Below are 27500 nucleotides of genomic sequence, written 5' to 3'. Positions count from 1 at the left end.
GAGTCCAAGTCCCTAGTATTCAAGTCTGAGTCCAAGTCCAAATCCATTCTACTAAATGTCTGAATGGAGTCCACGTCCCTTATTGGTGCTAAACGGGCTCCATGTGTATCCTAGGAGTGATCCGGCATGTTGGAGATGCGTTGAAGGACCACTCCTCTAAGTCCAGAGGGAAAGTATGTGCCATCGGGATCGCTCCATGGGGCATCGTGGAGAACAGGGAGGATCTGATAGGAAGAGATGTAAGTCACAGAGAACTGCACCTTGTTCATTTAAATTCAATTCAACTGAACTGAACTCCTCACCTCAACGCAACTCCTCAACTCAACTCGACTCGACTCCTCAACTCGACTCGACTCAACTCCTCAACTCACCTCAACGCAACTCCTCAACTCGACTCGACTCAACTCCTCAACTCAACTCCTCAACTCACCTCAACTCAACTCCTCAACTCAACTCACCTCAACTCAACTCCTCAACTCAACTCCTCAACTCACCTCAACTCAACTCCTCAACTCGACTCCTCAACTCGACTCGACTCGACTCCTCACCTCCACCCAGATGACTGTGCTGTGATATGTTAACATGTGTTATGATATGTCTCCCTCCCAGGTGACACGTCCATACCAGACCATGTCCAACCCCATGTCCAAGCTGTCTGTCCTCAACAACAGCCACTCCCACTTCATCCTAGCAGATAACGGGACCCACGGAAAGTACGGAGCAGAGGTTCGCCTCCGCCGTCAGCTGGAGAAACACATCTCCCTGCAGAAGATCAACACACGTAAGTCTGACAGATCGGGGGGATCGTCTGTGCGACACGAGGCAGTGGAAGCCCGCTGAGCTAAAGCCCAAGGCATTCGCTCAGGGAGCTAACTAACACAAGTCTTCGGGTCTCGGGCGAGAACAATTTCTTATTTACCATGACCATCTAATGTGAATGCTAATGTTGGTACTGTACACGGTGTTAGTGTCTTGGATACAGCATACACCCTCATGTTGTCATAGCGCAGGCTTCTTCAGGTGTGTTGTTCAGAGAGAGAGAGAGAGAGCCTGTCCTGCCCTGCTGTACCCTGAGGAGCAGCTGATATCTGTGACCTGTGGGTCAGAGAGAGAGAGCCTGTCCTGCCCTGCTGTACCCTGAGGAGCAGCTGATCTCTGTGACCTGTGGGTCAGAGAGAGAGAGAGCCTGTCCTGCCCTGCTGTACCCTGAGGAGCAGCTGATATCTGTGACCTGTGGGTCAGAGAGAGAGAGCCTGTCCTGCCCTGCTGTACTCTGAGGAGCAGCTGATATCTGTGACCTGTGGGTCAGAGAGAGAGAGCCTGTCCTGCCCCGCTGTACCCCGAGGAGCAGCTGATCTCTGTGACCTGTGGGTTTCCCTTTGTCATCCTATGCCTGGAGCTCATGATAAGGCAGGGACAGCAAAGGGATGCTCAGCTGTCACCTCTGTCTTCAACTACACTGACATTAATACTGTGAGGCCCACATGCTAGCTGCAGGCAGCACTGCTGTGTCTGAGGCCTACACTGACATTAATACTGTGAGGCCCACATGCTAGCTGCAGGTAGCACTGCTGTGTCTGAGGCCTACCAACATGAATAGCAATGAATTAGTAGGCATTTTGAAAGTATTCAAGGTTCAAGTTTATTGCCATTTAAAAAACAAAAACAAACAAAAAGGTATTTATCGTCATCTAACATGTTGTTGTGTCTGTCTCTGCCAGGTCAGGGGTCAGGGGTCATGTTGTTGTGTCTGTCTCTGCCAGGTCAGGGGTCAGGGGTCATGTTGTTGTGTCTGTCTCTGCCAGGTCAGGGGTCAGGGGTCATGTTGTTGTGTCTGTCTCTGCCAGGTCAGGGGTCAGTGGTCATGTTGTTGTGTCTGTCTCTGCCAGGTCAGGGGTCAGGGGTCATGTTGTTGTGTCTGTCTCTGCCAGGTCAGGGAGTCAGGGGTCATGTTGTTGTGTCTGTCTCTGCCAGGTCAGGGGTCAGGGGTCATGTTGTTGTGTCTGTCTCTGCCAGGTCAGGGGTCAGGGGTCATGTTGTTGTGTCTGTCTCTGCCAGGTCAGGGGTCAGGGGTCATGTTGTTGTGTCTGTCTCTGCCAGGTCAGGGGGTCAGGGGTCATGTTGTTGTGTCTGTCTCTGCCAGGTCAGGGGTCAGGGGTCATGTTGTTGTGTCTGTCTCTGCCAGGTCTGGGCCAGGGGGTACCTCTGGTCTGTCTGATCCTGGAGGGGGGTCCCAACGTCATCTCCATAGTCCTGGAGAGCCTGAGGGAAGACCCCCCTGTCCCGGTGGTGGTCTGTGATGGCAGTGGAAGGGCCTCTGACATCATCTCTTTCGCACACAGATACTCCGAGGACGACGGGTGAGAAACAGACCTGGGTCAAATACATGTAAAAAATGATATGTTTGATACATATCAAATATATGTCAGATATATGTCAAATATATGTCAAATACATGTCAGATACATGTCAGATACATACAGTAAATAGGACTGGATGAGAAAAAGTACTAGAACAGGTCTGTGTTCTAATATCCACACTAGCAGAAACAGACTATGGTCAAATACTTTCACATAATTGATCTGTGCTTGATTTAGTTTACCGGTACAATGGAACCAATTGGATAACACTAAGTGTGAACTCCAAGCTAAAGCACATCAAAAAAATACCTTCGAATGGAAGACTTCAGAGGTACATTTTGTAAATAGAAAAGAAATAAAGTTTAGAGCATTTTCCAACCCTGAAGAGTAGACCGGTAGAGGTGGTTTTATACAGTCTCTCTGTCTCCCCTCAGGTTGGTGAGTGATAACGTGAAGGACCAGCTCCTGGTCACCATACAGAAGACGTTCAACTACAACCGCGGTCAGGCCCAGCAGATCTTCCTCATGGTGATGGAATGCATGAAGAAACGATCTCTGGTGAGTAGGGAAGACATTTATTATTCAGGCTATGTTCCCCGTATACCGCATTAGCATAACACTTAGAATGCCTCCCAATACATTGCAGGCGTCACAAGTGACGGTTTTAGTATCTAGACAATTTGGTGGTTAAAATGTAATTTTCTAAGCCTTGCTTACATGTTAGAAACACTTTACCACGTAAGTAAAACCTAATGTATTCAAATGTATTCAACATTAAAGATTATAATTTGTGATGAAAGTAAAGTGACATTTGAATAATTGTATTGTTTTTATGTTATTTGATGCATCAATAAAACTGTCCCAATCATTTGTGTCGTCCTGCATTTTCATTCATGTGTCATGTGTCCAATCATTTGACCCTGTACATTAAATAAGTAAACACATCCAAAATCCATCATCATTGAAGACCTGAAACCATTCTACTTCATAAACCCTGCATCCCATAGTCAAAGAAGAGTGTCCCCATAAACTATAGTTGAAGAATATGTCCTCGTAAACAACGATAACATGAACTACACCACCCTCATCCCTGTCTCACATCTTCTTCAACTACACCACCCTCATCCCTGTCTCACATCTTCTTCAACTACACCACCATCATCCCTGTCTCACATCTTCTTCAACTACACCACCCTCATCCCTCCCATCCTAACATCCTGTTGATGTATCTGACCTCCCATCCTGTTGATGAATCTGACCTCCCATCCTGTTGATGTATCTGACCTCCCATCCTGTTGATGAATCTGACCTCCCATCCTAACATCCTGTTGATGTATCTGACCTCCCATCCTAACATCCTGTTGATGTATCTGACCTCCCATCCTGTTGATGTATCTGACCTCCCATCCTAACATCCTGTTGATGTATCTGACCTCCCATCCTAACATCCTGTTGATGTATCTGACCTCCCATCCTAACATCCTGTTGATGAATCTGACCTCCCATCCTGTTGATGAATCTGACCTCCCATCCTAACATCCTGTTGATGTATCTGACCTCCCATCCTAACATCCTGTTGATGTATCTGACCTCCCATCCTGTTGATGTATCTGACCTCCCATCCTGTTGATGTATCTGACCTCCCATCCTGTTGATGTATCTGACCTCCCATCCTAACATCCTGTTGATGAATCTGACCTCCCATCCTGTTGATGTATCTGACCTCCCATCCTAACATCCTGTTGATGTATCTGACCTCCCATCCTGTTGATGTATCTGACCTCCCATCCTAACATCCTGTTGATGTATCTGACCTCCCATCCTAACATCCTGTTGATGTATCTGACCTCCCATCCTGTTGATGTATCTGACCTCCCATCCTAACATCCTGTTGATGTATCTGACCTCCCATCCTAACATCCTGTTGATGTATCTGACCTCCCATGCTAACGATGTATCTGACCTCCCATCCTAACGATGTATCTGACCTCCCATCCTAACATCCTGTTGATGTATCTGACCTCCCATCCTCCCATCCTGTTGATGTATCTGACCTCCCATCCTAACGATGTATCTGACCTCCCATCCTAACGATGTATCTGACCTCCCATCCTAACGATGAATCTGACCTCCCATCCTAACATCCTGTTGATGTATCTGACCTCCCATCCTAACATCCTGTTGATGTATCTGACCTCCCATCCTGTTGATGTATTTGACCTCCCATCCTAACATCCTGTTGATGTATCTGACCTCCCATCCTGTTGATGTATCTGACCTCCCATCCTGTTGATGTATCTGACCTCCCATCCTGTTGATGTATCTGACCTCCCATCCTGTTGATGTATCTGACCTCCCATCCTGTTGATGTATGACAGCAGTATCTAGCCAGGTATTGGCACATAGAATAATGCTGACAGCTGAAAGGGGATTGGCCATTGTTCTGCCCACCACTATGTCTGAATCATCTGCACTAGTATTACCCAACAGCTGGAAGCCAGCCAGCCACAAGTCCCTGCCTACCTAACGCTACATCGGTTAACATTCATACTGTGGACTAGGCCCCTTTCATTAATCAATCTATCAATTTCACTGAGTCTGAATGACAGTCCATTACATTACAGTATATAACAGTCTGAATGACAGTCCATTACATTACATTATATAACAGTCTGAATGACAGTCCATTACATTACATAACAGTCTGAATGACAGTCCATAACAGTCTGAATGACAGTCCATTACATTACATAACAGTCTGAATGACAGTCCATAACAGTCTGAATGACAGTCCATTACATAACAGTCTGAATGACAGTCCATTACATTACAATATATAACAGTCTGAATGACATTTACATTTTAGTCATTTAGCAGACGCTCTTATCCAGAGCGACTTACAGGAGCAATTAGGGTTAAGTGCCTTGCTTAAGGGCACATCGACAGATTTTTCACCTAGTCGGCTCGGGGATTAGAACCAGCGACCTTTCGGTTACTGGCACAACGCTCTTACCCACTAAGCTACCTGCCGCCCTATACTGACAGTATATAGATTCATATCTAGACTGGGGGATGCATGGGAAGTTAGTCTGTTTTATAAGGCAGATACAGCTAGATGTCATGGAGATGGATGGTTCAGATTGTTACACTACAAACAGAGAATTGTAACCACGAGGGCCTGGTGGTGGAGCTATCCTGAGGGCCTGGTGGTGGAGCTATCCCGAGGGCCTGGTGGTGGAGCTATTCCGAGGGCCTAGTGGTGGAGCTATCCTGAGGTTCTGGTGGTGGAGCTATCACGAGGGCCTGGTGGTGGAGCTATCACGAGGGCCTGGTGGTGGAGCTATCACGAGGGCCTGGTGGTGGAGCTATCCTGAGGGCCTGGTGGTGGAGCTATCACGAGGGCCTGGTGGTGGAGCTATCACGAGGGGCCAGCCATGGAGCTGCAACACGTAGCTCATTATCAGTGAATCTTTGGATTGGTTCAGTTCTGAAAAGTTTCAACAGACATAATTGTGTTATTAGCAGTGCATTCCTTGCTGGCATGTGACAGGCCTGCAGTCTTATTGCATTTGGGATGGTCTGGGCAACAACAAGGATGATACTGTCATCTTATTAGGAGGTTGTTAACCCTGAAGTGCTTGTTATGTTCTGCAGGGTGTCCCATGGTTTATAAAGACAGTGCCTGTTGTTAACTCTAAAGGGCTTGGTACACTACATGACCAAAAGTATGTGGACACCTGCTCGTCCAACATCTCATTCCAAAATCATGGGCATTAACATGGAGTTGGTCCCCCCCTTTGCTGCTATAACAGCCTCCACTCTTCTGGGAAGGCTTTCCACTAGATGTTGGAACATTGCTGCGGGGGACTTGCTTCCATTCAGGCCACAAGAGCATTAGTGAGGTCGAGTACTGATTTTGGCCGATGAGGCCTGGCTCGCAGTCGGCGGTCCAATTCATCCCAAAGGTGTTCGATGGGGTTGAGGTCAGGGCTTTGTGCTGGCCAGTCAAGTTCTTCCACACCGATCTCAACAAACCATTTCTGTATGGACTTCGCTTCATGCACGGGGGCATTGTCATGCTGAAACAGGAAAGGGCCTTCCCAAACTGTTGCCACAAAGTTGGAAGCACAAAATCTTCTAGAATGTCATTGTATGCTGTAGCGTTAAGATTTCCCTTCACTGGAACTAAGGGGCCTAGCCCGAACCATGAAAAACAGCCCCAGACCATTATTCCTCCTCCACCAAACTTTACAGTTGACACTATGCATTCGGGCAGGTAGCGTTCTCCTGGCATCTGCCGAACCCAGATTCGTCCGTTGGAATGCCAGATGGTGAAGCGTGATTCATCACTCCATAGAACGCGTTTCCACTGCTCCAGAGTCCAATGGCGGCGAGCTTTACATCACTTCAGCTAGGCATTGCGCATGGTGATCTTAGGCTTGTGTGCGGCTGCTCGGCCATGGAAACCCATTTCATGAAGCTCCCGACAAATAGTTATTGTGTTGACGTTGCTTCCAGAGGCAGTTTGGAACTTGGTAGTGAGTGTTGCAACCGAGGGCAGAAGATTTTTACGCTCCACGCGCTTCAGCACTCGGTGGTTCCGTTCTGTGATCTTGTGTGGCCTACCACTTCGCGGCTGAGCCGTTGTTGCTCCTAGACATTTCCACTTCACAATAACAGCACTTACAGTTGACCGGGGCAGCTCTAGTAGGGCAGACATTTTAATTATTAATTATTACTAATGATTAATTATTTAATTATTTATTATTTATTATTATTATAATATTATTATATTATAAATTTGACGAACTGACTTTTTGGAAAGGTGGCATCCTATGACGGTGCCACGTTGAAGGTCACTGAGCTCTTCAGTAAGGCCATTCTACTGCCAATGTTTGTCTATGGAGACTGCATGGCTGTGTGCTCGATTTTTATACACCTGTCAGCAACGGGTGTGACTGAAATATCCGAATCCACTCATTTGAAGGGGTGTCCACATTACTGCTGTATATATAGTGTTTATATGCACTGCAGGGCGTGTCCCTGGTTTATAAGGAAACTTCCTGTTATTCAGAGACACAATTCACAATGAGAGGCTGCTGACTTTACTTAACATTCACATGCTCATGCACACACACACACACACACATTACACACACACACACACACACACACACACACACACACACACACACACACACACACACACACACACACACACACACACACACACACACACACACTGCTGACTGTCTCCCCAACATGAGTTGTAAACACGCTCCCCAGTAATACCATTAAAGGCCCACTCCTTAATTTAACATAGAAGAAATGCCCGAAGAGATGTGCCATATGTCCTCAAAACACATTCGCTATCATTAATTAAGCGTTTGCTGACAGCTGAAAGGGGATTGGCCGTTTGTTGTCACATGACACAAGAGATCAAAAAACAGAGCCGTGTTCGGAAGAAGGCAAAAAAAAAATCAAAGTACAGTGTGGTTCTTTTCAAGGCCCCTCCAAAACTACACATTCCAAAGTATACACTTTAAAAAAAGTATGCACTGAATCCCCTGAAAAGAGAGTTGACCGTTGACCCTTACAAGCGTCTCTGTGTTTTTGTTGTTTCATGGGGCTGCAGATCACTGTGTTCCGTATGGGCGCAGAGGGACCGCGGGACATAGAGATGGCCATACTGACGGCCTTGCTCAAAGGTAACCTGGGAAGGACCGTTTTTTTTAAAACCTCACTCTTTAACAGCACTGTCTTTGCAAATAGAGGCTATTTCTCACGTAGGGTCGGGACTGAATGAAACATTCGATTGAATCCCCATAGCCTGTAGAAGAGCCGTGAAACAACAAAGCCTTGTTGGTGTTTTTGATTGCAGGCACCAACGCCTCCGCCCCCGACCAGCTAAGTTTAGCCCTGGCCTGGAACAGAGTGGACATCGCCAGGAGCCAGATCTTCGTCTACGGTCACCACTGGCCCATGAGCGGCAGCGTGAGTGGATCCACGACTTGGGAAAACACGTGGAAACACAATTTGTAATGAAAACATCCCCGTGATCTTACGTCTTACAGGGCCCTGGTTCAGAGTTCAGATGAGCGCCCGTGCAACCTTGACCTTTCACGTAAATCAACTCATTGACATCAATATGGGTTAGAATATATCGTTGCAGAATACGGCTTAGATCATCAAGTCAGAAAACTGCCCCATGTTCCAAAGGAAGTATTTTTACCTGTCCCAAATGGCATCCTATTCTCTACACAGTGCACTACTTGTGTCCAGAGCCCTGTGGGACTTGGTCAAATCTAGTGCACAATATAGGGAATAGGGTGCCATTTGGGACACAGACGGAAACTCTAACCAACAGTAAAGGTGAGACAGCAACAACCATTTCAGGGACTGTAACAGACGGAAACTCTAACCAACAGTAAAGGTGAGACAGCAACAACCATTTCAGGGACTGTAACAGCTCTGTGTACACCGGGTCAACAAGGTCTTTCCTCCCCCTGTGTTACCTCCCAGGCGGCCAACACCACAGCATCCCAGGATAAGCCTAAGAGCCCGGTCCCAGCCCGCGGTGGAGGAGGCGGGGCACGGAAGGGGAAGGCTAGGGTCAACAAGGTCAAAGGGGGCAGGGCCAAACCTGAACCTCCGGAGGAGACGGACCCCAGGAAGCTGGAGCTACGCAACTGGGTGAATAAATAGCCAGTACTGATTGTTGATAGGCATTCACACAATACACTATATTCAACCCTCAAACGTATCAATACACAATCCATTTAATCTGAAGCAGTTATGTAGAGGGTCATACAAGTCAACTATTTTATGTCATGTTTTAATGGTTCATGAGGACTTATTCTTCCTGAACCATGGTGTCAGGGTTTACCCACCTTTCATTACCATTACATCCCTGATCTTTAAGGTGTTTTATATATATTTACACACTTTGAGGTCGGAATAATACTGTGAAATTTAGAAAATTATGATAATGCACTTTTAGTGTAAGAGTTGTTTGAAAAGGCCGCCTGAAAATTCTGCCTGTTTTGGTGTGATGGAGTTTTGGCCTGCCTGGTGACATCACCAGGCGGTAAATGAGTTCATAGACCAATAATAAAGAGAGTTCCAAACCTCTCTGCCAATAACAGCTAGTTTTCAGTTTTCCCCTCCCTACTCAGACCACTCCCAGACAGTCCTTGCAAAATTATTGCTTGAGAAATTGCTCTTTGCTAAGAAGCTAACATTTGTTTATTTTTGATCATTTTAATTTAAAACAATCACAGAGAGTAACTTAATTGTTACCCAGAAATGATTTGACATTGAGATAAAAACGTCTGCATTGGACCTTTAACATTCTGTAATGTTGCACCCTCCTGAACGTAATGTTGCACCCTCCTGAACGTAATGTTGCACCCTCCTGAACGTAATGTTGCACCCTCCTGAACATAATGTTGCACCCTCCTGAACGTAATGTTGCACCCTCCGGAACGTAATGTTGCACCCTCCTGAACGTAATGTTGCACCCTCCTGAACGTAATGTTGCACCCTCCTGAACGTAATGTTGCACCCTCCTGAACGTAATGTTGCACCCTCCTGAACGTAATGTTGCACCCTCCTGAACAGGCCCCACTTGTCAGTGATGGTCATCCATAGCCTTACTTTCTCCTCTACTGTCTTCCTGGTTCTTCCAAAACTGTAGGTGAACTCTCTGGAGCAGGCTATGATGGATTCCCTGGTGCTGGACAGGGTTATGGTTAATGTGTCTCTCCACTGTAGGTGAACTCTCTGGAGCAGGCTATGATGGACGCCCTGGTGCTGGACAGGGTTATGGTTAATGTGTCTCTCCACTGTAGGTGAACTCTCTGGAGCAGGCTATGATGGACGCCCTGGTGCTGGACAGGGTTATGGTTAATGTGTCTCTCCACTGTAGGTGAACTCTCTGGAGCAGGCTATGATGGACGCCCTGGTGCTGGACAGGGTTATGGTTAATGTGTCTCTCCACTGTAGGTGAACTCTCTGGAGCAGGCTATGATGGACGCCCTGGTGCTGGACAGGGTTATGGTTAATGTGTCTCTCCACTGTAGGTGAACTCTCTGGAGCAGGGCATGATGGATCCCCTGGTGCTGGACAGGGTTATGGTTAATGTGTCTCTCCACTGTAGGTGAACTCCCCCTGGAGCAGGCCATGATAGATGCCCTGGTGCTGGACAGGGTTATGGTTAATGTGTCTCTCCACTGTAGGTGAACTCTCTGGAGCAGGGCATGATGGATCCCCTGGTGCTGGACAGGGTTATGGTTAATGTGTCTCTCCACTGTAGGTGAACTCCCCCTGGAGCAGGCCATGATGGACGCCCTGGTGCTGGACAGGGTTATGGTTAATGTGTCTCTCCACTGTAGGTGAACTCTCTGGAGCAGGCCATGATGGACGCCCTGGTGCTGGACAGGGTTATGGTTAATGTGTCTCTCCACTGTAGGTGAACTCTCTGGAGCAGGCCTGGACAGGGTTATGGTTAATGTGTCTCTCCACTGTAGGTGAACTCTCTGGAGCAGGCTATGATGGACGCCCTAGTGCTGGACAGGGTGGACTTCGTCAAGCTGCTGATAGAGAACGGCGTCAACATACACCACTTCCTCACCATCCCCCGTCTGGAGGAACTATACAACACGGTAAGACAGATGTAATTTTTCCAACAATTGTTTACAGACAGATTATTTCACTTATAATTCACTGTATCACAATTCCAGTGGGTCAGAAGTTTACATACACTAAGTTGACTGTGCCTTTAAACAGCTTGGAAAATTCCAGAAAATGATGTCATGGCTTTAGAAGCTTCTGATAGGCTAATTGACACCATTTGAGTCAATTGGAGGTGTACCTGTGGATGTATTTCAAGGCCTACCTTCAAACTCAGTGCCTCTTTGCTTGACACCATGGGAAAATCAAAAGAAATCAGCCAATTAATTGTAGACCTCCACAAGTCTGGTTCATCTTTGGGAGCAATTTCCAAACGCCTGAAGGTACCACGTTCATCTGTACAAACAATAGTACGCAAGTATAAACCCCATGGGACCACGCTGCTGTCATACCGCTCAGGAAGGAGACGCGTTCTGTCTCCTAGAGATGAAAGTACTTTGGTGAGAAAAGTGCAAATCAATCCCAGAACAACAGCAAAGGACCTTGTGAAAATGCTGGAGGAAACAGGTACAAAAGTATCTATATCCACAGTAAAACAAGTCCTATATTTTATTTTTATTTTATTTTACCTTTATGTAACTAGGCAAGTCAGTTAAGAACAAATTCTTATTTACAATGACGGCCTACATCGACATAACCTGAAAGGCAGCTCAGCAAGGAAGAAGCCACTGCTCCAAAACCGCCATAAAAATGCCAGACTACGGTTTGCAATGATCGTACTTTTTGGAGAAATGTCCTCTGGTCTGATGAAACAAAAATAGAACTGTTTGGCTATAATGACCATCGTTATGTTTGGAGGAAAAAGGGGGTCCCCTGCAACCCGAAGAACACCATCCCAACCGTGAAGCACGGGGGTGGCAGCATCATGCTGTGGGGGTGCTTTGCTGCAGGAGGGAATGGTGCACTTCACAAAATAGATGGCATTATGAGGAAGGAAAATTATGTGGATATATTGAAGCAACATCTCAAGACATCAGTCAGGAAGTTAAAGCTTGGTCGCAAATGGGTCTTCCAAATGGACAATGACCCCAAGCAAAGAATCGATACTTCTTAACAGGTTTGGGGTCAATTCCGGAACTACCGGAATTGATTTAAATTGACTTTGTCCCCAACCTTGCTTCTAAATGCTAAAGCTGGAACATTGCCTTTAAAAATCAATTGCGCTGTAAAGCTGAACATCTACGATGCTGATTGAATAGAGACCAGAGTGTTTATTGTTTCTGTTTTTAAAAGTATTTCATTATTTGTTTTCCTGTTTGTTTTTACAGAGGCTGGGCCCTACAAATACACTCCACTTTGTAGTTAGAGATGTTAAAAAGGTAACGTTTTCTTTGATTATTCAACCTTTATTTTGACAGGGAGTCAATGCCGTGTTTACAACGTCAAGCAACAATATAAAGGTGTATTAACTGGTTTTATAAAGGTGTTATGACTGGTTTCATAAAGGTGTTATGACTGGTTTCATAAAGGTGTTACGTATACCCCTGATAGTGAAGTGTTACCTAATATTTACCCCCCTATAGTGAAGTGTTACCTAATATTTACCCCCCTATAGTAAAGTGTTACCTAATATTTACCCCTGATAGTGAAGTGTTACCTAATATTTACCCCCCTATAGTGAAGTGTTACCTAATATTTACCCCCCTATAGTAAAGTGTTACCTGATATTTACCCCTGATAGTGAAGTGTTACCTAATATTTACCCCCTATAGTAAAGTGTTACCTGATATTTACCCCCTATAGTAAAGTGTTACCTAATATTTACCCCCCTATAGTGAAGTGTTACCTAATATTTACCCCCCTATAGTGAAGTGTTACCTAATATTTACCCCCCTATAGTGAAGTGTTACCTAATATTTACCCCCCTATAGTGAAGTGTTACCTAATATTTACCCCCTATAGTGAAGTGTTACCTAATATTTACCCCCTATAGTAAAGTGTTACCTGATATTTACCCCTGATAGTGAAGTGTTACCTAATATTTACCCCCTATAGTAAAGTGTTACCTGATATTTACCCCCTATAGTAAAGTGTTACCTAATATTTACCCCCTATAGTAAAGTGTTACCTGATATTTACCCCCTATAGTAAAGTGTTACCTAATATTTACCCCCTATAGTAAAGTGTTACCTAATATTTACCCCCTTATAGTAAAGTGTTACCTGATATTTACCCCCTATAGTGAAGTGTTACCTAATATTTACCCCCCTATAGTAAAGTGTTACCTAATATTTACCCCCCTATAGTAAAGTGTTACCTAATATTTACCCCCTATAGTAAAGTGTTACCTAATATTTACCCCCCTATAGTAAAAAGTGTTACCTAATATTTACCCCCTATAGTAAAGTGTTACCTGATATTTACCCCCTATAGTAAAGTGTTACCTAATATATAGAGTAATAATATTAGCCATAACATAGTAGCTGCAATGTAATATAAAGCTAAAAACAGTAACAGTATAATGATGATGGTTGGTTGGTTGGTGTTTCAGGGAAATCTTCCACCGGATTACCAGATCACCTTGATCGATATCGGATTGGTCCTGGAGTTCCTGATGGGTGGGGCTTATCGCTGCAACTACACCAGAAAGCAGTTCCGCACCCTCTACAACAACCTCTATGGTTTAAAAAGAGTGAGGAGAAATCCACACTCTACAGATAGGAATATAATATTACTATTATGACTTATTATTATTAATATGCTCCCATTTTTCATCAGCTGAAATAAAAGATCCCAGAAATGTTCCAGACGCACAGAAAAGCTTATTTCTCTAACATTATGTGCACACATTTCTTTACATCCCTGTTAGTGAGCATTTCTCCTTTGCTAAGATAATCCATCCACCTGACAGCTGTGGCATATCAAGAAGCCGATTAAACCCTATGATCATTACACAGGTGCACCTTGTGCTGGGGACAATAAAAGGGTCACTCTAAAATGGGCAGTTTTGTCAAACAACACAATGCCACAGAGTGTGCAATTGGCATGCTGACTGCAGGAATGTCCACCAGAGCTCTTGCCAGAGAATTGAATGTTCATTTCTCTACCATAAGCCGCCTCCAATGTCATTTTAGAGAATTTGGTGGTACGTCCAACCAGCCTCACAACCGCAGACCATGTGTAACCACGCCAGCCCAGGACCTCCACAGCCGGCTTCTTCACCTGCGGGATCGTCTGAGACCAGCCACCCAGACAGGTGATGAAACTGTGGGTTTGCACAACCAAAGAATTTCTGCACAAACTGTCAGAAACCGTCTCAGGGAAGCTCATCTGCGTGCTCGTTGTCCTCACCAGGGTCTTGACCTGACTGCAGTTCGGCGTCATAACCGACTTCAGTGGGCAAATGCTCACCTTCGATGGCCACTGGCACGCTAGAGAAGTGTGCTTTTCACAGATGAATCCCGGTTTCAACTGGCAGATGTCAGACAGCGTGTATGGCGTTGTGTGGACAAGCGGTTTGCTGATGTCAATGTTGTGAATAGAGTACCCCGTGGTGGCGGTGGGGTTATGGTATGGGCAGGCGTAAGCTACGGACAACGAACACAATTGAATTTTATCGATGGCAATTTGAATGCACAGAGATACTGTGACGAGATCCTAAGGCTCATTGTCGTGCCATTCATCCGCCACCATCACCTCATGTTTCAGCATGACAATGTACTGCCCCATTCACAAGGAGCTGTACACAATTCCTGGAAGTTGAAAATGTCCCAGTTCTTCCATGGCCTGCACACTCACCAGACATGTCAACCATTGAGCATGTTTGGGATGCTCTGGATCGACGTGTACAACAGCTTGTTCCAGTTCGCACAGCCATTGAAGAGGAGTGTGACAACATTTCACAGGCCATAATCAACAGCCTGATCAACTCTATGCGAAGGACATGTGTCGCGCTGCATGAGGCAAATTATGGTCACACCAGATACTGACCAATGCATATCTGTATTCACAGTCATGTGAAATCCATAGATTAGGGCCTCATTAATTGACTGATTTCCTTAAATGAACTGTAACTCGCATGCTGCATTTATATTTTTGTTCAGCGTAATAATAACTGTAATAATATAATATAATAATATTAATATTAATGATAATATGAATGCTAACGTTAATCATGCTAATTCATGCTGTCCCCTCCCTTGTTTTTGATTCACAGCCGAAAGCTCTAAAAATGTTAGGACTGGAGGTGAGTCTCTCATTTGTCTTTTAAATTAGCACCATTATTCTATTTAGCGGGATTTCATATTTACACATCCATATCAATACAATCACCACTTGAATTCATTTTCTGTGTACAAGGGGAGAATCCTAAATTCACTTAGTTTCCCATTGGCATCAATGCATGTCTAAGTACAAATGTGACTGAAGTGAAGAGTGAAGTTAAGATTTGCCCTACACCACAATACTTGATATTTGTAATGTCCATCTGATTCCTACCAGGACGACGAACCACGAGGAAAGGGCAAGAGCAAAGGGAAGAAGAAGAAGAAGGAGGAAGAGACGGACATTGATGTGGACGACCCAGAGGTCTGCCGCTTCCAGTTCCCGTTCCATGAGCTGATGGTGTGGGCCGTCCTCATGAAGCGCCAGAAGATGGCGCTGTTCCTGTGGAAGCGGGGGGAAGAGGCCATGGCCAAAGCTCTGGTGGCCTGTAAGCTGTACAAGGCCATGGCCCACGAGTCGTCTCAGAGTGATCTGGTGGACGACATCTTCCAGGACCTGGAAAACAACTCCAAGTTAGTGATTGACTAGCTAGCAGAAAGGTTTCAATCTAACAGTGTCGGGGTCAAGTTAGTGAGGAAATTCAGGAAGCAAACTCAAATTCCAAATAGGAAAATTGGAATTGTAAATGGAATTGACTCCAAACTTGGAATAGTCCTTTAGGGTGCTGGCTTTTCTATTCACAATTCAACCCTCAGAAACTAAGCTTGTGTATCCCTGGTCCAACCCATTACTGTATCATTGTTCTGGTCCAACCCATTACTGTATCACTGTTCTGGTCCAACCCATTACTGTATCACTGTTCTGGTCCAACCCATTACTGTATCATTGTTCTGGTCCAACCCATTACTATATCACTGTTCTGGTCCAACCCATTACTGTATCATTGTTCTGGTCCAACCCATTACTGTATCATTGTACTGGTCCAACCCATTATTGTACTGTATCATTGTTCTGGTCCAACCCATTACTGTATCATTGTTCTGGTCCAACCCATTACTGTATCATTGTACCGGTCCAACCCATTACTGTATCACTGTACTGGTCCAACCCATTACTGTATAATTGTTCTGGATGTCTGCTGCTCTCTCTTGTTTCTTCTCTCAGTCTGTTTTTCTGTAAAGTACATTGAGGCTTTTGTTAAATGCACTTTAAATAAATAGTGATTTGATTTGATACATACACTACCAGTCAGAAGTTTGGACACACCTACTCATTCAAGGGTTTTTCTTAATTTTTTACTATTTTCTACATTGTAGAATAATAGTGAAGACATCAAAACTATGAAATAACATATATGGAATCATGTAGTAACCAAAAAAGTGTTAAACAAATCAAAATATAGAAATTTGAGATTCTTCAAATAGCCACCCTTTTCCTTGATGACAGCTTTGCACACTCTTGGCATTCTCTCAACCAGCGTCACCTGGAATGCTTTTCCAACAGTCTTGAAGGAGTTCCCACATATGCTGAGCACTTGTTGGCTGCTTTTCGTTCACTCTGCGGTCCGACTCATCCCAAACCATCTCAATTGGGTTGAGGTCGAGGGATTGTGGAGGTCAGGTCATCTGATGCAACACTCCATCACTCTCCTTCTTGGTCAATAGCCCTTACACAGCCTGGAGGTGTGTTGGGTAATTGTCCTGTTGAAAAACAAATGATAGTCCCACTAAGCCCAAACCAGATGGGATGGCGTATCACTGCAGAATGCTGTGGTAGCCATGCTTGTTAAGTGTGCCTTGAATTCTAAATAAATCACAGCAAAGCACCCCCCACACCATAACAACTCCTCCTCCATGCTTTACGGTGGGAAATATACATACAGAGATCATCCGTTCCCCCACACCGCGTCTCACAAAGACACGGCGGTTGGAACCAAAAATCTCCAATTTGGAGTCCAGACCAAAGGACACATTTCCACCGGTCTAATGTCCATTGCTCGTGTTTCTTGGCCAAAGCAAAGTCTCTTCTTCTTATTGGTGTCCTTTAGTAGTGGTTTCTTGCAGCAATTCAACCATGAAGGCCTGATTCACACAGTCTCCTCTGAACAGTTGATGTTGAGATGTGTCTGTTACTTGAACTCTGTGAAGCAGTTATTTGGGCTGCAATTTCTGAGGCTGGTAACTCTAATGAACTTATCCTCTGCAGCAGAGGTAACTCTGGGTCTTCCATTCCTGTGGCAGTCTTCATGAGAGCCAGTTTCATCATAGCGCTTGATGGTTTTTGCGACTGCACTTGAAGAAGCTTTCAAAGTTCTTGAAATCTTCCGTATTGACTGACCTTCATGTCTTGAAGTATTGCTTATTTGAGCTGTTCTTGCCATAATATGGACTTGGTCTTTTACCAAATAAGGCTATCTTCTGTATACCCCCCCTACCTTATCACAACACAACTGATTGGCTCAAACGCATTAAGAAGGAAAGAAATTCCACAAATTAACTTTTAAGAAGGCACACCTGTTAATTGAAATGCATTCCAGGTGACTACCTCATGAAGCTGGTTGAGAGGATGCCAAGAGTGTGCAAAGCTGTCATCAAGGCGAAGGTTGGCTACTTGAAGAATCTCAAATATAAAATATATTTTGAATTGTTTAACACTTTTTTGATTACTACATGATTCCACATGTGTTATTTCATAGGTTTGATGTATTCACTATTATTCTGCAATGTAAAAAATATTAAAAATAAAGAAAAACCCTTGAATGAGTAGGTGTGTCCAAACTTTTTACTGGTAGGGTCCCCTGTAGCTCAGTTGGTAGAGCATGGCGCTTGCAACGCCATGGTTGTGGGTTCGTTTCCCACGGGGGGCCAGTATGAAAATGTATGCACTCACTAACTGTAAGTCGCTCTGGATAAGAGCGTCTGCTAAATGACTACAATTTAAAAATGTAATGAAAACCACAACTGACCATCTGAGCACAGCGTCTTCCTTCTTCCCTCCTCAGGGAGTTTGGCCAGCTGGCCTACGAGCTCCTGGACCAGTCCTATAAGCACGTCTTCCTTCTTCCCTCCTCAGGGAGTTTGGCCAGCTGGCCTACGAGCTCCTGGACCAGTCCTATAAGCACGTCTTCCTTCTTCCCTCCTCAGGGAGTTTGGCCAGCTGGCCTACGAGCTCCTGGACCAGTCCTATAAGCACGACGAGCAGGTGGCCATGAAGCTGCTGACGTACCAGCTGAAGAACTGGAGCAACTCCACCTGCCTGAAGCTGGCCGTAGCCGCCAAGCACAGAGACTTCATCGCCCACACCTGCAGCCAGATGCTGCTCTCTGACATGTGGATGGGACGTCTGAGAATGGGCAAGAGTAACGGGTTCAAGGTGGGGTTAAAGTCCTGAACATGGCCACGCCACAGCGGAGAGCCAGTCAACCCATTTAACTCTGACTGTATTCATGACACAGCACTGCCTCCCGTGCCATATTGCTTTTAGAAAACTGTTTTCCAACATACTAAAATAACAATGAATTCCATATTTTCACAAATGTTTTATTTTGAAAAGTCAATTCATACAATCTCATTCTTCCACCAGAAGATATAGTCAAGACAAAAAATCTGGTTGTTAGTTCTTTTGGTCCTGTTGCTACAGACGCCACCTAGTCGTTCATTATTTTTTGCATAATAGTTGCTATGCAAAAGGACTGGTCGTCCGTTCTAAACAAAATGGTTGCTATGCAGGCTGGATAATGTTCTTGTCACTTGCTAGCTAGCTAGCCAACTTCAGCTAACTCAGTCACGTCAAACATTGAACCTGGAATCAAATCAAATGTTATTTATCACAGGCACCGAATACAACTTGTGTAGACTTTACAGTGAAATGCTTGCTTACGAACCTTTCCCAAAGATGCAGAATTTAAAAAGTTATAATAATAAAAAATAAAATAGTAACTAACACAAGAGGAATAAAATTAAATACACAAGAATGGAGCCATACACAGGAAGTACCAGTACCAGATCACTGTGGAGCTATATACAGGAAGTACCAGTACCAGATCACTGTGGAGCTATATACAGGGAGTACCAGTACCAGATCAATGTGGAGCTATATACAGGGAGTACCAGTACCAGATCACTGTGGAGCTATATACAGGGAATACCAGTACCAGATCACTGTGTAGCTATATACAGGGAATACCAGTACCAGATCAATGTGCAGGGGTACAAGGTATTTGAGGTAGATTTGTACATGAAGACAGGGTAAAGTGACTAGGCATCAGGATAGATAATAATAAGGTATTTGAGGTAGATATGTACATGAAGGCAGGGTAAAGTGACTAGGGGGCTCCATGCAAGATCTCACCTCGTGGAGTTGCAATGATCATGAGAACGGCGAGGAATCAGCCCAGAATTACACGGGAGGATCTTGTCAATGATCTCAAGGCAGCTGGGACCATAGTCACTAAGAAAAAAATTGGTAACACACTACGCTGTGAAGGACTGAAATCCTGCAGTGCCCGCAAGGTCCCCCTGCTCAAGAAAGCACATATACAGGGCCGTCTGAAGTTTGCCAATGAACATCTGAATGATTCAGAGCAGAACTGGGTGAAAGTGTTGTGGTCAGATGAGACCAAAATCGAGCTCTTTGGCATCAACTCAACTCGCCGTGTTTGGAGGAGGAGGAATGCTGCCTATGACCCCAAGAACACCATCCCCACCGTCAAACATGGAGGTGGAAACATTATGCTTTGGGGGTGTTTTTCTGCTAAGGGGACAGGACAACTTCACCGCATCAAAGGGACGATGGACGAGGCCATGTACCATCAAATCTTGGGTGAGAACCTCCTTCCCTCAGCCAGGGCATTGAAAATGGGTCATGGATGGGTATTCCAGCATGACAATGACCCAAAACACACAGCCAAGGCAAGAAAGGAGTGGCTCCAGAAGAAGCACATTAAGGTCCTGGAGCGGCCTAGCCAGTCTCCAGACCTTAATCCCATAGAAAATCTGTGGAGGGAGCTGAAGGTTCGAGTTGCCAAATGTCAGCCTCGAAACCTTAATGACTTGGAGAAGATCTGCAAAGAGGAGTGGGACAAAATCCCTCCTGAGATGTGTGCAAACCTGGTGGCCAACTACAAGAAACATCTGACCTCTGTGATTGCCAACAAGGGTTTTGCCACAAAGTACTAAGCCATGTTTTGCAGAGGGGTCAAATACTTATTTCCCTCATTAAAATGCAAATCAATTTATAACATTTTTGACATGCGTTTTTCTGGATTTTTTTGTTGTTATTCTGTCTCTCACTGTTCAAATAAACCTACCATTAAAATGATAGACTGATCATGACTTTGTCAGTGGGCAAACGTACAAAATCAGCAGGGGATCAAATACTTTTTTCCCCTCACTGTATATCTCTAGGACGTCCACAGGCCTCACAAGGCTCATCTGAAGGTCCCCCGGTACCAGTTGAAAAAATGAATGGAAGTTTACATGGAGACTGTTTAGTTCCAAAAATAAGGGGTTAAATAGATGTACAAAAAAATAACAAATATCTCTCTTCAGATCAAACTTTCTTTAGATTTTTTTGTGGGTACTATCTGTTGTTCCATGTAGTGAATCAAAGGCCAAATACACATTCTCATCAAATAATTGTTTTATATTTTTTTGTGGGGGGGGATACTTCAAGAGGTCTTCAAATTCAAAATCAAATAGCAAAATGATCCTTGGTATGACCTTCTTCAAACAATTCCATATAGCTTAGTAGAACCCCCCCCCCAGCATCCAGGATTCAAACAACCAGTTTTATAATTTACATTAGGCCAACACACTGATAACACTTTACATTAAGCTAACACATTGGTAACATTTTACATTAAGCTAACACATTGGTAACATTTTACATTAAGCTAACACATTGGTAACATTTTACATTAAGCTAACACATTGGTAACATTTTACATTAAGCTAACATATTGGTAACACTTTACATTAAGCTAAGACATTGGTAACATTTTACATTAAGCTAACACATTGGTAACACTTTACATTAAGCTAAGACATTGGTAACATTTTACATTAAGCTAACACATTGGTAACACTTTACATTAAGCTAAGACATTGGTAACATTTTACATTAAGCTAACACATTGGTAACACTTTACATTAAGCTAAGACATTGGTAACATTTTACATTAAGCTAACACATTGGTAACACTTTACATTAAGCTAAGACATTGGTAACATTTTACATTAAGCTAAGACATTGGTAACACTTTACATTAAGCTAAGACATTGGTAACACTTTACATTAAGCTAACACATTGGTAACACTTTACATTAAGCAAACACATTGGTAACACTACATTAAGATAACACATTGGTAACACTTTACATTAAGCTAACACACTGGTAACACTATAAAGTCAATTAATGAACATGTTAACGCTCAACATTAAGGTGTACTTAATGTAAAGTATATTAGTCAACATGGTAACACTTTGCTTGAGATATACTTTATATCACTTTACATTAAGCTAACACTTAAAGGTGCACGATGCAGAAATCGCTCCACCATTTCCTGGTTGCTAAAATTCTAATAGTTAGCCAAATTTCAGTTTATGTGACAAAACAAGCACTCAAGTGTGTAGAAAATCAGTGTACCATCTAAACTGCTGTCAAATATATTTTCCACAACCAAAAATATTGTATTTTCAGGTGTTTTGAAGCTGGTGTACAAAACTGAAAGTAAAAGACACAAAAACTAAACTTAAGAACAGGAAGCATAGAAATAGTAGAACATAGAACAGATCTACAGTTTCTTAGACTTGCTTTCAAAGAGGATGACATATCTATAATCACATTTCTATGTGAATTTGGTCGGGTCCCCAAAAAGTTACATATTGCAGCTTTAACATTAAGGTATTAAGCATTTGAGTATACATGGTAAGACTTTACATAAAGGTATACTTTATACGGGGTTTGCAAATTATTTCTAAGTAGTTTATAGCCCGTTAATAATTAGTTTATAGATAGTTTATAAATATGTAATACACTAATAACTGGTTGAGATTGAGTGGTTTTGTGTCATTTTGGTGCTTCTATACAAAATAGTTGTTCAACTGAACTCCTTCTTCTCATCTCATACCACAGGTGATATTTGGCATAATCTTTCCACCTTCGATTCTCCTCATGGATTTTCGACTTGGGGAAGAAGTGACACATCAAGCCCCGGTGGAGAGCGACGAAGAAAAGGGCAAAGACGATGACAATAAATCCAGCAAGGTGAACACTGACAGTCAAGCGTCTGATTGGTTGATTGATTGATTGATTGATTGGTTGATTGGTCGGTCGTCGGTGGATTGGTTTGCTTGCTTGCTTGATTGGTTGGTTGATTGGTTGACCTGTTTTTTTAATCATACTTAATACTGCATTTAATACTACATTCAAATGTACTGTAAGTCCTGTATGTGAGTTCATGACAGTTGTTTCCACGCTTCCAGGAAATGAATGCTGATGCAGTGTCCAAAACTGGAGATGAAGTAGAAACCGTGGTGACAAAGAGAAGAGTTCCGATCAGAAAGAAGATCTATGAATTCTACAATACTCCTTTCACCAAATTCTGGTTCAACACTGCAAGTAGACTTTTGATACAACAAAAAACAAACGTTATTTAGAAAAGCATTTCTCAACACCCCACACTTTGAAATGTTACTTTGTGAAAACCTTGATTTGTTGTTTTGAAATGAATATCAGCACAGAGGTGACAAATAGACCTTGTCGAACAGATAATATAATACTATTTAATATTATAATAATACAGTATAATATCAGCTAAAGATTATCTAAAGACGTGTGATTATTATCATTATTACTATATATCGATCGACTGCACTTTGTCTTGTGGCCTAAAACTGCACCGCTGCCCCATCTCCGTTCTCCTAAATGCTCAGAGCGTGTTTCCATGTCTCCTCAGATCTCCTACCTGGCCTACCTGTGTTTATACAACTACATCATCCTGGTCAAGATGGAGCGCTGGCCGTCCCTACAGGAGTGGATAGTCATCTCTTACATCATCACTCTGGGAATGGAGAAAGTCAGACAGGTAACGTCTCACATCATCACGGTCAGACAGGTAACGTCTCACATCATCACGGTCAGACAGGTAACGTCTCACATCATCACGGTCAGACAGGTAACGTCTCACATCATCACGGTCAGACGGGTAACGTCTCACATCATCACGGTCAGACGGGTAACGTCTCACATCATCACGGTCAGACGGGTAACGTCTCACATCATCACGGTCAGACAGGTAACGTCTCACATCATCACGGTCAGACAGGTAACGTCTCACATCATCACGGTCAGACGGGTAACGTCTCACATCATCACGGTCAGACAGGTAACGTCTCACATCATCACGGTCAGACGGGTAACGTCTCACATCATCACGGTCAGACGGGTAACGTCTCACATCATCACGGTCAGACAGGTAACGTCTCACATCATCACGGTCAGACAGGTAACGTCTCACATCATCACGGTCAGACAGGTAACGTCTCACATCATCACGGTCAGACGGGTAACGTCTCACATCATCACGGTCAGACGGGTAACGTCTCACATCATCACGGTCAGACGGGTAACGTCTCACATCATCACGGTCAGACAGGTAACGTCTCACATCATCACCCCGCGACTGGAGAAAATTAGAACGGTAATGTCTAAAACATTCAAGAAAATGTATGTGGGGTCCTCAAGTGAAAAAAGGGCCCGGCGTGGGGGCCTCCAGGGAAGAAATGGGTCGATGTGGGGGCCTTGAGGGACATAATTGGCTGGTGTAGGGGTCTTATGCACAGGCCGATTTCTCAGTCCTGATCCAAGTCCGTCCCTGCTGTTGCTTCCCCCATACAGATCCTGATGTCAGAGCCGGGGAAGCTGAAGCAGAAGATCAACGTTTGGGCCGAAGAGTACTGGAACATCACAGACGCGGCGGCCATCTTTACCTTCCTCCTGGGCCTGATGCTGAGGCTGCAGAACGAGCCCCTGATGAGCATCGGACGGGTCATCTACTGCGTGGATATCATCTTCTGGTACATCAGGGTGCTCGACATCTTCGGGGTCAACAAGTACCTGGGTCCATACGTCATGATGATCGGGAAAATGGTGAAGCTTTGGTTTGGGTTTGACTGTTTTGGTTGGCTATTGTAATATGAAATGTGTATATATATATATATATATATATATATATATATATATATATATATATATATATATAAAGGAAACACCTACATAAAGTGTCTTAATAGGGCGTTGGGTCACCGCCAGCCAGAACAGCTTCAATGCACCTTGGCATAGATTCTATAAGTGTCTGGAACTCTATTGGAGGGATGCGACACCATTCTTCCACGAGAAATTGCATCATTTGGTGTTTTATTGATGGTGGTGGAAAACGCTGTCTCAGGCACCGCTCCAGAATCATAAGTGTTCAATTGGGTTGAGATCTGGTGACTGAGACGGCCATGGCATATGGTTTACATCATTTTCATGCTCATCTAATCGTTCAGTGACCTCTCGTGCCCTGTGGATGGGGGCACTGTCATCCTATGGGGGCATAGCCATGGTAGCCAAAATAATGGCCTGCCCAGCATTTTTATACATGACCCTAAGCATGATGGGATGTTAACTGATTAATTCACTCAGGAACCACACCTGTGTGGAAGTACCAGAACATAGGTGTTATGTCTATGTCGTGGCTAGAGTAGATCACGCTTGATCTAAAGTTAGAATGATCAGAAAAGTGGGCAGTACCTTCTAATAATCTAGCTCTTGATTGACAAGTCAAATCAGTCCCATGTTAAGTCATTAAGTGTCCTTTACATTACCAATGATTGACCATGCATGACATTTTCTCCAGATATACAGTACCAGTCAAAAGTTTTAGAACACCTACTCATTCAAGGGTTTTTCTTAATTTTTTTTACTATTTTCTACATTGTAGAATAATAGTGAAGACATCAAAACTATGAAATAACACATATGGAATCATGTAGTAACCAAAAAAAGTGTTAAACAAATCAAAATATATTTTATATTTGAGATTCTTCAAAGTAGCCACCCTTTGCCTTGATGACAGCTTTGCACACTCTTGGCATTCTCTCAACCAGCTTCATGAGGAATTATTTTCCCAAACATTTTGAAACCAGTCAAATGGCAGCAAACTGAAGCACAGTGAAGTTTTTATGAAATGCTGGCCTTGTAACTTGCCGAAGTGAAGACCCAAGCTATGGGCTTCTGTAACCAAGGTGACAGTGTAGCGGCAAACCTACCGACTCGATTTATCATTTCTAGAATGTTTTACTTATGTGCCTAGACTTTTTCACAGTATTTTTAAAAATAATTTATATCATGTTAAATATTAGCCACTATCGGTATCCACCGTCAGTTATACCCACATACATTTATATAACTGTCGCTGACTTTAGTGTTAGTTTCCTTACATTTTGCGTCATTCCATTACGTCGTTAGTTTACCGTTTTTTCCTCTGTCGCGTTAGTGTGGTTGTTCCTGAGGATCGTTAGCAATAGTGGATCATGTTAGGCTAACGGATTACAGGTTACGTAATCATTTGGGACATGTAGCCTATTTGAATCATTATGGAATGCAGACCATACGTAGCAGTTTAAACCTGGAGCCTGGCGCACGGTTCACGAAGACTGGACCGTTGTCATCACAGTTCTGTGATTAGTGAGGATTATTAAGGGTAGATTTATAGGACTACTGGTCAACCCCTATTGGACACTTTTCTCACCTTCCAATATTTCATGGATTGAACAATTGAATATGGCAACTTTCAGGAAGAATCAAACCACTGTATTTTTGATTCACCAATATATTTACTGCGTAAAGGCTCTCCAAACCAGATTTTTATTCATAAATACTTTTTAATCTGCTGATTGGTGCTGAAAAGGTGCCGAATATGCATGTATTTAGATGGTTTTCTTTCATTGATCACTATTCTGAACCAGATATATATTCTAGTGAGTCTGTAGAGAAAATTCTAATTAAAGATACATTGTATTTAAAGGGATGGCTTTAGATAAATGTAATGAAAACCCTATTGAATGAAAACTCTACAAGGAAATCTGTTGGCCAGCAAGTGGGAGGGTTTTCAGCAGTTGAATTCAATTTATTCAGTGTGTGCAAGGGAACCATGCCTGCAAAGCCCGGTAAGCACCTGCATACGGTAAGTCTGAATAGCGACTATTGAGAAGTGCTTAAATCAACAGGAGTAAAATAGGAATAGAATCGGCCCTACATGATTGACATGTTGTGTTCTATGTCACCTACATGATTGACATGTTGTGTTCTATGTCACCTACATGATTGACATGTTGTGTTCTATGTCACCTACATGATTGACATGTTGTGTTCTATGTCACCTACATGATTGACATGTTGTGTTCCATGTCACCTACATGATTGACATGTTGTGTTCTATGTCACCTACATGATTGACATGTTGTGTTCTATGTCACCTACATGATTGACATGTTGTGTTCTATGTCACCTACATGATTGACATGTTGTGTTTCTATGTCACCTACATGATTGACATGTTGTGTTCTATGTCACCTACATGATTGACATGTTGTGTTCTATGTCACCTACATGATTGACATGTTGTGTTCTATGTCCCCTCCAGATGATTGACATGTTGTACTTTGTGGTGATCATGCTGGTGGTGTTGATGAGTTTCGGCGTGGCGCGGCAGGCCATCCTGCACCCTGATGAGATCCCAACATGGCGTCTGGCCAGGAACATCTTCTACATGCCCTACTGGATGATCTATGGGGAGGTGTTTGCTGACTCCATAGACCGTAAGAGTGACATTAATAGTAAGATGATGTTTCCTGTTTCATGGGCGGATGATCAATTCAATCCTAATCCCATGATGGTTGTGATAGTGGTCGTAGTCTCAATCCCAGTCGAACAAATCCTATGTTCTGGTCCTAATCTCTGTAGTCTCAATCCCAGTGGAACAAATCCTATGTTCTGGTCATAATCTCTATAGTCTCATTCCCAGTGGAACAAACCCTGTGTTCTGGTCCAATTCTCTGTAGTCTCTGATGCATCTCCCTCTGTTCTCCTCTCCCCCCCCGCCCTGCTCCTCTCCCCCCCGCCCTGCTCCTCTCTGCTCCTCTCCCCCCTCCCTACCTGCTCCTCTCCCCCCCGCCCTGCTCCTCTCCCCCCTCCCTGCTCCTCTCTCCCCCGCCCTGCTCCTCTCCCCCCGCTCCTC

The 27500-nt window shown here is 43.8% G+C and overlaps 1 protein-coding gene across 1 annotated transcript in view; it reads left to right on the top strand.

Moving 5' to 3' along the window:
• The window catches only part of trpm1a (transient receptor potential cation channel, subfamily M, member 1a), a gene marked incomplete at both ends in the record, with an annotated part of 48317 nt that overhangs the window by 15183 nt on the left and 5634 nt on the right, over window positions 1-27500 (top strand). The window contains 18 exons of the mRNA XM_084191190.1: window positions 115-239; window positions 610-781; window positions 2186-2360; window positions 2795-2918; window positions 7996-8068; window positions 8242-8354; window positions 8907-9053; window positions 10889-11023; window positions 12320-12370; window positions 13543-13683; window positions 15208-15237; window positions 15492-15787; window positions 18359-18587; window positions 22352-22483; window positions 22702-22837; window positions 23152-23303; window positions 24116-24367; window positions 26907-27081. Coding sequence (XP_084047316.1) covers window positions 115-239; window positions 610-781; window positions 2186-2360; window positions 2795-2918; window positions 7996-8068; window positions 8242-8354; window positions 8907-9053; window positions 10889-11023; window positions 12320-12370; window positions 13543-13683; window positions 15208-15237; window positions 15492-15787; window positions 18359-18587; window positions 22352-22483; window positions 22702-22837; window positions 23152-23303; window positions 24116-24367; window positions 26907-27081 — 2658 coding nt within the window. The remainder of the gene's footprint in view (window positions 1-114; window positions 240-609; window positions 782-2185; window positions 2361-2794; window positions 2919-7995; window positions 8069-8241; window positions 8355-8906; window positions 9054-10888; window positions 11024-12319; window positions 12371-13542; window positions 13684-15207; window positions 15238-15491; window positions 15788-18358; window positions 18588-22351; window positions 22484-22701; window positions 22838-23151; window positions 23304-24115; window positions 24368-26906; window positions 27082-27500) is intronic.

Source organism: Coregonus lavaretus (genome assembly GCF_964263955.1).
Source record: "Coregonus lavaretus genome assembly, contig: HAP1_SCAFFOLD_315, whole genome shotgun sequence".
Taxonomy (NCBI): domain Eukaryota; kingdom Metazoa; phylum Chordata; class Actinopteri; order Salmoniformes; family Salmonidae; genus Coregonus; species Coregonus lavaretus.
This window is presented reverse-complemented; position numbering and strand designations above follow the sequence as displayed.